Raw genomic sequence first — 13,354 nt, forward strand, 5'->3', positions numbered from 1 at the left:
TTAATAGTGTTCACCATACACCCACACATTTTTCCTCCAGAATATCCTTGTGCAACTCCACTACCAGAAAGAAAAATTTCAATTAGACAGGAGATCCTTTGAAGTATATATCATGTGTTCTAATATAAGGAATGTGTCTTATTATGGAAGAGAGAAAATCTCAGCTAGAACATAATATTTTATGTAACATGTCTAGTATATTGTTTAACAAAACATTTTATGGATACTTCATTGGGGCATCACTTGTTTAAAAAGCAGGATTAACATTTGCCTATGATTTCTTTTTTTATATCCCTGAGATGTTTTCCTGTACCATTCTCATCCTAGCCACAAGCTTATTAACTTGGGAATGAGGTGACAGAGCCTTTGTCTTCGAATCTAGTAATTATAATTAATAGCAAGCTAAAGGGAAGCAGAAAGCTTATATTCAAAGTTTAAAATAAAATGACTTTGTGGCACTTAATGCAGGTGCCAGGAAGGTATTAAGTAAGAGCTCATTATTCTTATTAAGTAGAATTTGGAGAGACGTCTTTGAGAATGAGAGCCATTTATGGTTATAAGATAGACACCTATTTGTGGACAGAGCTTGAGGAGACAGACCATAGCCTGTTCGTCTCAGCATGCACAGGGCCCAGCAGAGGCTCCCTTGTGGCCAGGAAGCACAGGTTGTGTAATGAATGTAGGGTAACCATGAACATGAATATTGTCCACTGTTTCCCTCAGTGTATTCCTGAGCAACTGTCCTGAAAGGAACGGCCTTGTGTTCACTTGTGAAAGTATCACTTATGGGGCTACACTCTTGTCAGAGGAATTGACATCAAATAAATCACAGCAATGTCCAACAGGAAGGAAGCATCTTTTTGTGTGTGTCTATAAACATCTACAACATTAAGTAGTGAATTTACTTTCCATGATGTTTAAAAGAGTCATGTATGATTTGTAGAAATTATTGAAGAAGCAGGTTACAATGAAGTTCAATAATGTTGAAAAATAACAATAGCTACCATTTATGAAGAGTTGACCATGTTCAGATACAGTTCTAAGCACTTTATATATATAGACTTATTTTATCCTCATGATAACCCTATGAATCATTCTCAGTATTACCCCCATTTTAAAGATGAGAAAACTGAGACTGAATGATTACTCATGGAAATCAGCTTGAAAATAAGTTGTATGTCAGGGTTAAAATCTAGGCGGGCTGGCCCCAGGGACCTAGCCTGTCTGTACTCTTTGATGTTCACTGAATTTTATTATGTTTCTAGCACTGTTTTAAGCACTTTACATGTATTAACTTATTTAATTCTCACAACAAACCTATGAGATCAGTATTATATTATTCCCAATTTTCAGGTGAGGAGCCTGAGCAAAAAGCTAATAAATACTGGAGTAAAAATTCAAACTCAGGTAGTCCTAGAGTCACACACTTAAACACTAGACTACTTAATGCCATGCACATGCTTTAGACCAGGGGCACAAACAATGGCCCTTGGGTCAAATCTGGCCCACCACCTGCTTTTGTAAAGTTTTATTGGAACACAGCCTTGCTCATTCATATAAATGTTGTCATTTAAATGTTTCTTGCTACAATGATGGATTTCAGTAGTTGTAGAAGAGACCATATGGCCTACAAACCCAAATATTTATTATCTGGCCCCTTACAGAAAACATTTGCCACCCTAATTTTCAACCATAAGTTCTTCTATCTCAATCATCTTTGATCCATCCTTCCCCCATCCTGAATCTAGCCAGTACAACAACCTACAGGTGGCCCTTGATAAATCATCTCTTTTTATTCAAATCACCAAGGCCTCTCATCAATTTAACCTACAAAAGTCTTTCCACATTGACTACTTAGTAAAGCCGTTTACTTGACAGCTGGAAAAGGCCTTAGAGATCCTATGTTCTAATCCCTTTGTTTCCATTTCACAATATTATTTCTTATACATTTTAAAGATTCACTTCTCATAAACCGATCTATATATTTGGAAGAGAAATCATATTTTACCTTATACATATGTGCATGTGTCTATAAATATTCATACAGATAAAAAGCCCTTTTCTTTCCCTTCATAGCACTTATAATTTATAATTCTGATCACATTATTCTAATGACTATATTCTCTTCCTAGACTGTATATTCCACAAGGTCTCAGATCATACTTTTTTGTCCACCATTTTATTCACAGCATGTATCCTAATGCCTAGCACATATTAGGCAAACCATAAACAGTTGTTTAGTGGATAAAACTATCCTGAGTTTATTTTAAAGAAGAATATGTATTTGTATGTGTACATTTATATCTGTCTGTTGCTTCAGCAAAAAGAAAACCACTGGGGAAAATTTTACCAACTTGTAAGGGGAATTTCGAGATGAATGATATGATTTAAAATACAGCCTCTTCAGCATATGCAAAACTCCCTCCAGAGCTGCTGAAACAAGAGCTGGATTTTCATTGATTTTAGAGGACATATTTGGAATGGATTGTCTTAATACAAAAGCTAGATTTTTTCCCAGGTAGTAAATTTCAGATGATTCTAATTTAATTTCTTTGTCTTTTTGCTTATTTGGATGTTCTGTATTATCATGTATTACATGAATAATAAAGTGAAAATGAAGAGAAATATCTTTGTATCATATCATTTTCCAGTTTGTGCCCTTGAGGCTTGATAGTTTCTCCTTTAACCTATCCCCAGGACAGAGATATGAACAATGACAAATATTGAGGCCTCAGTATACTGGGGAAATTCTCAGTGAATTAAAAACAAATGGAACAAGATGATCAACAGTTATTAACTATTTTCTACATTTATGCTTTACAGAGTAGTCTATAAAATAGGTGAATTAAAAGTTGATGTCCTCTGACAACCTCAAGGACAACACACAGCTCTTACTATTAGTGCAAGAGAAGAGAACCAATTAAAGGTCATATTGAGTTCAGGATGAAGTACATCAGCAGACAGGCCTGATGAAGACAGGGTTGTAGGAGAGATGCTGCTCACCTGGTTTCCCTTACAGCCCCAGAGCATCTCAACTGTAAAGGGAAGGTCTTCTAACTCCTTTAGAACTGTTGTGCTGGGTGTTACCCAGCTCTGATATATACACTGACAATACCCAGAGGGACCCTTTAGCTTTGAGTGTAATAATGACTAAATGACTTAAGCATTTACTAGCAATAATAATAATAATCCCCAAGTTTTATAATAAGTGTTTCTATGTTTATAAAATGTACATATAAACAATAAACTATGAAAAATCAATATTTAGGGGTAATATCTCAGATCATGAACCTCAAAACCAGATTGTCCTGGTTTCAAAGTCAGCCTCCATGTATTACCAAATGTGAGCCTGGGCAATTTACTTAATATTTTAACCCCTGTTTGCTTAATCATAATACAGCAGTACCAACAGTACCAAGATCAGTCACTCAGTCATATATTTGACAATCATTTATTGAATAGCTATCATGTGCCAGCCACTGCTTAGTTGTTGGGAAGGCAGCATGAAACATAAACCCCTGCCCTCAAGAACTTTCATGCTATGTGCTGTGAGAATGAAGCATTTAGCACAACACCTGGTGCACATCAGGTATTCAAACAATATTTGATATCCTTATAATTAATACAATTAATTGGTGATTAGAAATGTTAATGACTCATTATGAAATTTATAATAACTGTACTGCTGTATATGGGAAAAATATTTTTGGTCTATAGCCCTTAACCTGTATTCCCCATCTCAATCATGTTTCACACAGACTGATCTTAGTCGGAATGCGCAACTCTTGATTGGGGGTCTTTTTCATGAAGACTCAGTTTGCTGGTGTACTTATTCAGAATAATTTGATAAATGGTCTTTATCTTTTGATTGCTATGAAAGCCTTAAATTCCTTCCTAACTGTGCTGGAAATATTTCTGTTACTTAAAATCCATTTCATGGATGAAGTGGTGCTTGATTGAAATTTGAAATTTGTGCAGAATAATTAGGGGGAAAAGTTATTTATAGGTGACAGAACTATAAAAAAGGGGCCAGTATTAGAAAAGAAATACAAGGACAAAGGAACAGGAGAGTATGATTACTAGGATCAGTCGATGCAGAGTGGATGTAGAAGTTGCAGGTGATGGAAGAGGCCCCAAAGTGGAGGGAATCAAGAGAGTCCAGAAAAACACATCCAAAACTAATAACCACCAATGGGTTTGTGCTTATATTTTTTCCTTAACTTCTACAAATGGGTCCCCTCACAAAAGTCATTTTGGAAAGTTATCTTTTAAGGTTCGTAAAGACATCAATGATTTTCGTTATCTTCACTTAAAGAGAGTAATTTATCATTTAGTCAAGTGTGCATGTGTCTGCCAGGAAAGCTGAGAGCCAACATATATCATACTCAGTAGCTTCCAGGATTTGGTTTGTCTTCTTGTGTGTATTTGAATACAGAATTCATTTCAATCTGACATTTTTTACCTCTCATCATATTTTTCTTCTAATTAAGTTCTATAAATGTATCCTCTACCCAGTTTGAGCTGTAATAAATTCCTTTCCTGAACTGACCTTCTGAAAGTCACAAGCCAACATTATGATGAATTACAAAACGAATAATTTCCCTTCCACTGTGTTTATTTTGAGCAGGAAAATACTGGAGAAAAATGAAACAATGTTTCACTAGAAAGAAGGCCCTGCTCATAGTGGTTACACGTCTGAATGCTTCCAACACTGATCCCAGCTCATTTTCAAAACCTTATAGATTAAATGCAAGGAAGTAGTTTTCCATTTCATAATTTGCGGGGGTTGATGGTATTAATGGAAGGGATTAATAATGAGAAAAGTTTTCCTCTTATGTAAGCCCTGGAGTTATCCATATCCATATTGTAAAATAAAGGAACAAGGCTATTCATAGAAGAATGGAATATGTGAGAAATGAATGTACATTTTATATTTTCAAGTCATTATTTGTTTCACTTCACTAAAAGGCAAGGAAATGTATTATGTCTTTAAGTCGAGATGGACAAGTTGAAAATTGAACAATTTGTTGCTGATATGTAAACTAGGTTTTTTTTTTTTTTTGTGCTTAATATTGCATATATTTGTTCCCATTACATTGAAAGGCAAAAATGGAGCCCTATATAAATAATATTAAAGCATTGTCATAGATAAAATATCAGACATTAACCTTGTATACTCTTGATTCTAGAATAGTTCAGTTCCAGTATTTAAATAGCAACAATAATCATAGCCTGGTTCAAATGATAATAGTTAATGTGTTAATCATTAATTTTACATACCTCTGTCTCATTTCCCTCTATGCCTTTATAGAGTGGAAATTGCCTTATGCATACTGAATTCATTACTGTAATTTGTGTACCGTGCGTTGACTGAAGTCATTTGAAGTGCTATATTAGCACAGAATTTGAGCTCCTTCGCTTTATATAGATAGTGGGCCATGGAGTTAATGTTTCTTTTATAGTATTTATTATAGAACTATGATAATGTGGCTATGACTTGTGTTCCTTTCCTGGATATTTCCTGATTTAAAGCACACTATAGTCTGAATAGAATTTTGTTTTTTGTTTTTTTTCTGTTATAAGCGTGGCTACTGGTCCAACTACCCTAACACAAAATTTTCATGGCATAACTTTTCTTTCCTAAAGTATTGTTTCCAAACCAGAATTACACATGAGCAATCACCTAAGCCAACCACCTAATTTCCCAAATGAGGAGTCTGAGGTCCAGTGAAGTTAATTAGATTGACAGAGATCAGAAAGCTATTACAGTTAAAGCTATAGCCAGGACATAGAACTTCGTTCTTCTGACTTCTGGGCCAGTACTCTATGACCCACCCTGCCTCACTGAAACGGGAGGATTACTGCCATTTCATTTACTCACACTGAGAAAGTATTCACTGTTACCTCCTCATAACTCTCTGTTCTCTCTCCCTGTTCAGCATCGCGGTGCATCCGTGCAAAGAAATCCTCATCTCCTGTAGTGAGGACCGTCTTTGGAAAGTAGTGGGCCTCCCGAAAGGCAACGTACTTCTCACGGGATTCGGCCACACTGATTGGCTTTCAGACTGCTGCTTCCATCCCAGGTCAGTGCACACGGCTCCCCGAACCAGCCAAATCCCCCCAGGGAATGCGCTTGTTTACTCCGTCTCTTCCTCTCAGCCGGCTCTGATGACAGTTCTCTCCCCTCCACCGTCCCCACTGGAGATCTAAACATATAGATAAATGCTCCTTTGGCTTCCATTATATTGACTTTAGATTGATTGCTTTTGGTATTTGGTACATGTAAAACTTAGTTCTCATGCTGATGCGTTTAACAAGAGTAATAAGCTTCTTGGGACAAGCGTTATTAATGTTCCTTGTGCTCACAAACCCTGACAAGGCACACAGAATTCTAGTCAATAATGCATGCCAGTGTTTACTTTGTCTCTGTTCATCTTGCAGTTTTTCCTTTTGGAATTAAGTTATCTAACAAAAAGGATCAAAAGACAGTAATCAATTTCCTTAAAATCCAATGACACTCCAGATAATACAGAGAACAAAGCAGTGCTTAAAGCATTGAAACCTGTAATTTTCAGAATTCACTGAATTTTTATATCCAAAAGACCAAGGGAACAGATGAAAAAAAAAGTTCGTGAACATGCAGATGTTTTGCTTCTGGTGGAGAGAAAGTCTTGCTCACAGTTCTTGTGGTCAACTGCTACCCAATTCTGCTCTCTTCTCTTGTTCATCATTATACTTAACAGCTGTAAATACTTTTGGATCTCATTCTTTCTCACACTCTTTGGCCTACTCACTTTTGGAGACCCACCATTCTGAAAATCTATATTCTTTGCTACCTACCCCTAGCATGCAGAATACATACCTTTTGGTTCTAAAATTTAGGAAGTGAGGAATACAAAACAAAACAAAAAATGTAAACAAAATACTCTTAAATTAATATTTCTGTCCCACTCCAGTTTAGCAGCCAGAGATAATGAACTAATTTCTCTAGATTTGAGCATCCCCAGGCCCTAAATCAATGAGGCTTCCCTGGGGGGTGTATTATGATATTTACTACCTTAGAGGATAGAAGCCAGAAATAGGTTGGTGCTTTCATGTTCAGTGAACTCAGGCATTAACTCCTCTGAGAACCGTTTGGATTAGCGTCTGTCCTGTGTGTGCTTAGTACCTCTGTGGCTGACCATAATCTTAGTAGTCAGAATTACATGGTAATAAAATAAAGCCTATGAAGTCTGGCATTACACAGCCCTAGGTTTTAATTTCAAGACTGCCTCTTACTAGCTATTTGACTTTGGGGAGGACATTTAACTTTTCTGGCCCCCAGTGCCCTGATCTATAAAATGAGGATAAGAAAGAATTCACATGGTGGGCCTGTGAAACAACTTACCACATTCTATCATCAACATTTATTTCCTTGTTTTTCTCCACTACTCTCTAAACATCATGAGGCTGGTATTTCTACCACATTGCGCAGGGCCAGGCTTATAGTAGGTGCTCAATTAATTTTTGTTTAATGATTTAAAATTAAATAATTTAACTAGAAGCTTCTAACATGTTCTAAGTCCAGAACCCTACTAATATTTAGAAAACAATATTTTAAAATAACTTTTTCAAATTTTAATTTTATTTTCTAATCATTTAACATTAATAGGCAATGTACCTCTATGCTGTGCTTTCATCTTTTGGTTGTTATACATTTCTGTCTTCACAAATTTTAGCAAGTTTTATATCTTTTATATATTTTGACTGAGCTATTCAGTGACTCGTTAACTTAAAATGAAAATATTCTGAATACTCTTGCAGATATCTAACGTTGTTATACTCTTTTCCCCAATACTACTAGCAGTAGATTTTACCTGGATTAATTCTCTAGTTAAATAAAGAAAAGAAAAGAAAGTAAAAACCTACTCTGTATTTATACTATTGTAGTTTTGGGGGATCCTTTGCTATGTAATATCAGCATTACTAGTCACCATAGCCATTATTATATGTATATATTTTAAAGCTCAATAATCCCCTACAATATTTATTCTTAGGGGCATTCTTTATTTTTTTTTTCTCATGTTGTCACAAAGCTCTTTTCTTAAAAAAAAAAAAAAAATCTTTGTTTTATCCTTGGTATAAACGTCAAAACAATTAGATTTGAAGAAAAGAAATGTTTGGAAATTTGTGAGTAAAAAAGTACAGAGAACAACTTTTTTATTTTTATTTTTTTCATATCTTCCTAAAGTTTAATTTATCTTTATTATTAGATTTTTGACCTGAATTTATAAGCATTTAGTGTATTCCGTATCTGATATATAGATGAAGAGAAAGAGAATGGTATCACCCTCTTACCACTTAGGAACATAAAGCCCATCTTGCAAGCCAACACAATTAGAAGTGCATCCTATCACTTATGTAGCTGCTGGGCATACTAATCACATTTCAGTAATGCCCTGTTGCTATGACACCCAGCAACTCAGATATTTTCTCATTAGTGCTTGACCACCACACAGTCCTTTCAATAGATCTTCCTGTTTTCCCACTCAATTACTGAAATTAAAATGGGGTGAGATACATCATTATTCACTTATAATATGAAACTACATTCAGTAATTTCTTGTGGGAGGATTGCAGTAAAATGCTGCTGCACTGTTGGTTTTCTTTCAGAGCAAGGGATAAAAATAATGGGAGGAAATACATTTAACCATAAGTAAATTTAAGTGAGAGATAGTGAATATCAAATGTTCTTTTCATAGAATTCATGAAAAGAAAAAGTTATTTTTGGCTTATTTGTAGTAAAGAGATAATTCTGGGTTTATGGGTCAGACGTCAAAGGTTTTACAATGTTAATGAATGAAACCAACATGGAACATATGTATGTATGTATATATATATGTGTATACATAAAAAATATATATATGAAATGTCTTAAAAATATGAGAAGATTGAAAGTAGATGAAATTCAGGGTTTCTGAAATTTAAATTTGACTTTTATTTTAGCTTATATAATTTGGATCAGGAAAAAACTGTTCATTGTTGAAGACAATAATTTTCCTATCCCTATATATCCTCCATCTATACCTAAAACATCAAGCATAGAACAAATTTGATTCAAATATGGTACTTTGATCTGTAGTTGGATTTTCATGTAATGAATATAAGCATAGTCTTCCTCAGAGCCCAACTATGGGATCAGGTTGATCCTCCTCACTTGGAAGAGGACCAGGGTGGACACAATATATACTGATACATGCCTACATCCTTTCTGCTCATCATATAGGAAAAATAAACTATTAAATTTTCTTTACTTTATTTTAATTTCAATTGCTCTTAATTGAGTGTTTTCTGTAACTTCCAGTTGACTGTATTCATGATTACTATGGTAGCTGACAGTTAGAACCACTGTTTCTTCTGACATTGTGCAAGATTGAATATATTATGTCCCCAAAAAAGCCATACTATTTAATGCAATCTTTTAGGGGCAGACTGGTTTGTCTGTTGATTAGGGTAGAAACATTTGCTTAAATTATTTCCATGGAGATGTGGACCCCATCCATCCATCAGGGTGGGTCTTAATTGGATCACTGGAGTTTTTTAAAGAGAGCTCACACAGAGAGCAGAGAGGGAAAAATGCCCCAAGAGAAGCTGAGAGAGACATTTTGGAGATGGCCATTGGAAGCAGATGTTTGGAGACATTTGGAGATGCTAGTCCAGTGTTTATGAGAAACTAAGAGAACACCCCCAGACACTTAGAAAGAAAGGTCCTGGAGGAAAGTCATTTTGAAACCAGAACCCAGGAGCAAAGGATCAGCAGATGCTAGCCACTTGCCCCCAGCTGACAGAGGTGTTCCAGATGCCATCAACCTTTCTTCAATGAAGGTTTCCTCTTGTTGATGCCTTAGTTTGGGCACTTTTATGGTGTTAGGATTATAAATTTGTAACCAAATAAACCCCCTTTATAAAAGCCAATCCATTTCTGGTATTTTGCATAATGGTAGCATTAGCAAGCCAGAACAGACATGATGGCATAACCCAGATTTTGTTTGGGGGTCATTCCACTCCACATGATTGGTAAGCCTTGACTGACCCAACTCGATCTTCATTGTCCTCTTCCCTTTGCCATTCCAGGCAGCTAAAATACAAAAATAACTAATACAAGAGGGATAGCACTATTAATTTTAGGCAAAGGAGGATTGCTAGGTAATAAATAACCTGAGACAGTAACTATCAGTTGAGGATTCAGATAGTATGATATTGAAAAATATAAAAAAGGTCTTATAAATACAAGAAGATACTGACAAAACCATAATCTTCAGAGTCAAAGACTTCAAAATACCTCTCAGCTTTTGATCTGTCAAGTAGGCTAAATTATACTGCAATTAGATAAATTAATAATATAATTAGTAAGTATATTGAATATTATATATTGAATCTGTACTTTATGAAGAGAGAATGTAGATTCTTTGAAATCATTCGTGACTCAGTTTTTTAAAACCACATAAATACTACTGCAAAAATATAGCATAAATGAATGCCTTAGAGTAGAAATGATGTAAACCAAAATTTGTGACCAAGATTGAATAATAAAAGAAAATGAGAAGAAATTAATAGCTAAAATACAATAAAGTCTGGATTATTCAAAAGTAAATAAATGAGTTCGGGTCAAAGAGAAACTATAAACTATTATTACAAGCTAGTTGGTAAACTATCAGACACCACATTACTTATCAACCTTATAGATGTACCCCAAGAGGTATTAAAAGTAAAAATCATAGCTTTAAATGCTTTATTATTAAGAAAGAAATCAATGAAAACAAGTGAATTATGAGTTCAATTTAAAAGTAAAAAATATGCAACAAATGGTACAAAAACAAAATAATGAATTAATAAATAAAAATCATAAATTAATAAATTAGAACAAAAAGTAAAATAGATATATTAATCCACAAGTTTTGTGAGAGAAGAATAATAAATGAAAACAGGGAACTACAATAAAATAAATATCCATCTTGAAAAACTAATGGAGAAATAAAGAGAGAGAGTAGAGATATAAACCTTAGCAAGAGACTAACAAATATATAAATTTGGAGTTTTAGATGTTATGAATATGCACAATATCAATACTGACTCAAGACAGAAAAGAAACTCAGAATAGATTAATAGTAGTAAAAGAAACAGAGTTTTTAAAGTGTAACTTGCACTCATTTTGAGCAGTTTTAGGATTCTTAAAACTAAAAGAAAACAAAATTAATTTTCAGCCCAGTTAAATTTCCAGAGGACAAGGAACATAAAAAGGAAATGATCCCAAACCTAACAAATATAGCACCCGTGCAATAACTAGAGACCCCTTCACAATTATCAATGCCAAACTGTTAGAGTGTAGAAAATGGAATTCAGTTGTATGTGAAAAAAAAAAAAAAAAAAGAGCAGTATACTATAACCAAGTGCAACTTGTTCTTGTAAAACATGGAATACATGAGTGTTTCAACTATGAGGAAATCATATGATAAAGTACATCAATGGATAGACATTAGAAGTTTCTTTAAAAGGTTGAATAAAATCTAGCATCCATATTTGTTAGGACACATGTTTACATGTGTTATTAAGCCCTGAGGGTCATAACTGACCCAGGGAAAGGGTTTTGTGACTGCTGGGAACTAAGAAGACCTGGCAGGTGAATGCAGAATCTGGATGTCACGGAATTAGTGAGTTAAAATAGGAATGGGAGCTACATGAAATAGGGTACGTGGGGAACATAAAAACAGGCAAAAATGTAGGTAATACCTCAAATCAAAATAAGAACAAGGGCCGATATGTCCAAGTTCTCACATATCTGAAAGCCTAGTTACTTCTCTAGTTGCTGTTCATTCTCAATAAATGTTAGCTACTTTTTTCTTTCCCTTAATACTCATAATAATTTATTTTTTTATTAAATTATTTTCAACACTGACATTTTCTGATATAGTTATGATCCCAAAAGAAAATACGTGTGAAACATTTATCTATGAACATTATGAAAATATTATACAGATTTTATGCAAGTATTTAAAACATTTAAAATCTCTTATTGCAAAAGGGTCAGTCTTCCAAAGGCAAGTTATTGGTTCAAAACATTACACACACAAGTGATCATTGCCATCTATTGTTTACAGTATAATTGGTATTTTTGTATCTAAGTTTTTAAGTTGAAAGTTCCTTAGAAGAAGGACTTGTGTATTAAAACATTTCTTAGGTACGACATGGGTAATTATTTAATCACTGCACGGCTTACTGTTATTACATATTTACCGCTAGATGGAGATGTTACCTTGGTAAGGTAAGGCACTCTTCGCATTTACTAGGTAGACTGATGAATTAGCTGTTGAAAGTGATTCATTGGTGACTGAAAATGATGAATGCCTGGAGCAATGCAGGGACTCAATGCAGGGAACATACATCGGTGCTCTCTTTGCACAGTTCAAAGAGCAAAATATACAATGTCAAAAAGTTGTAATTCTAAGCATACTGTAGGGCAGGTAGAGGTATAAGTTTCAGGTCACCAATGTTAAAATCCTAGCTTCATCCTTGCTGGTCCTGTCCATTTTCTCATCTGTGAAATGGTAACAATAATGATACCTACTTTGTCGGTTGATTGTGAAGGTTAAATGCTATAATATATGAAAATCACAAACACTATTGACTGGCATACAAATGCTCAAAATATTGGCTTCATTATTTTTTATCCATTGATAGGAATTTTGAGAAGTTAAAGAGATTGATAGCTAAAGAATTGCTATAAAATGGTTAGTCTTAAATACAGTGAGCTAAGATGGGAAGAATCCTTTGTGATTTCTGGATTATAGCGTGACTCTAGTGGAAGAATATTTTCAAACCAGGAAACATTAATTGCCAAGATCAGATCTCAAGTTCTTAACGAGTTAAACACTTGAAAAAAAATACAAGCTGACTATAACAAATGAATATAATTAATGGGAAAAGATGTATATTGTCTGTTCTGAACCCTTGAAAAAGTTTTTCTTAAAAATTTATATCAATACTCATTTTTTTTAATAGAAGAGAGATAATTCTGTGCATTTATATGTTTTTCTTTGAGGTTTTAGATTCCTTTAGAAAGGAAAAAAGTTGAAAAAGAAACACCATCAAAATTACTTTTTAAATTAACCTTTTTATTTTGTTGTGTTTTTTGAGGACTGTAAACCATATGATATTTGACCTGCTTTATCTGCAAGCATGTTTCATTATTGTTAGTCCATTAGACTACTTTCGGGTGACTGACACACCGAATCACATAACAATCTCTAGGTTAATATTAATAGATCAATAAAATACATGCTGTACTAACTTTAATATATTATTTGGACATTATCTA

General features: G+C 34.2%; 1 protein-coding gene across 3 annotated transcripts in view; it reads left to right on the forward strand.

The window, feature by feature from the left end:
• Nucleotides 1-13,354, forward strand: part of SPAG16 (sperm associated antigen 16) — a 1,128,509-nt gene that overhangs the window by 568,424 nt on the left and 546,731 nt on the right. For all 3 annotated transcript variants that reach the window (XM_037849695.1, XM_037849693.1, XM_037849694.1), the window contains exon 11: nt 5,940-6,083. In XM_037849695.1, the coding sequence (XP_037705623.1) occupies nt 5,940-6,083 (144 nt within the window). The remainder of the gene's footprint in view (nt 1-5,939; nt 6,084-13,354) is intronic.

The sequence above is a fragment of the Choloepus didactylus genome, chromosome 9 (genome assembly GCF_015220235.1).
Source record: "Choloepus didactylus isolate mChoDid1 chromosome 9, mChoDid1.pri, whole genome shotgun sequence".
Lineage (NCBI taxonomy): Eukaryota > Metazoa > Chordata > Mammalia > Pilosa > Megalonychidae > Choloepus > Choloepus didactylus.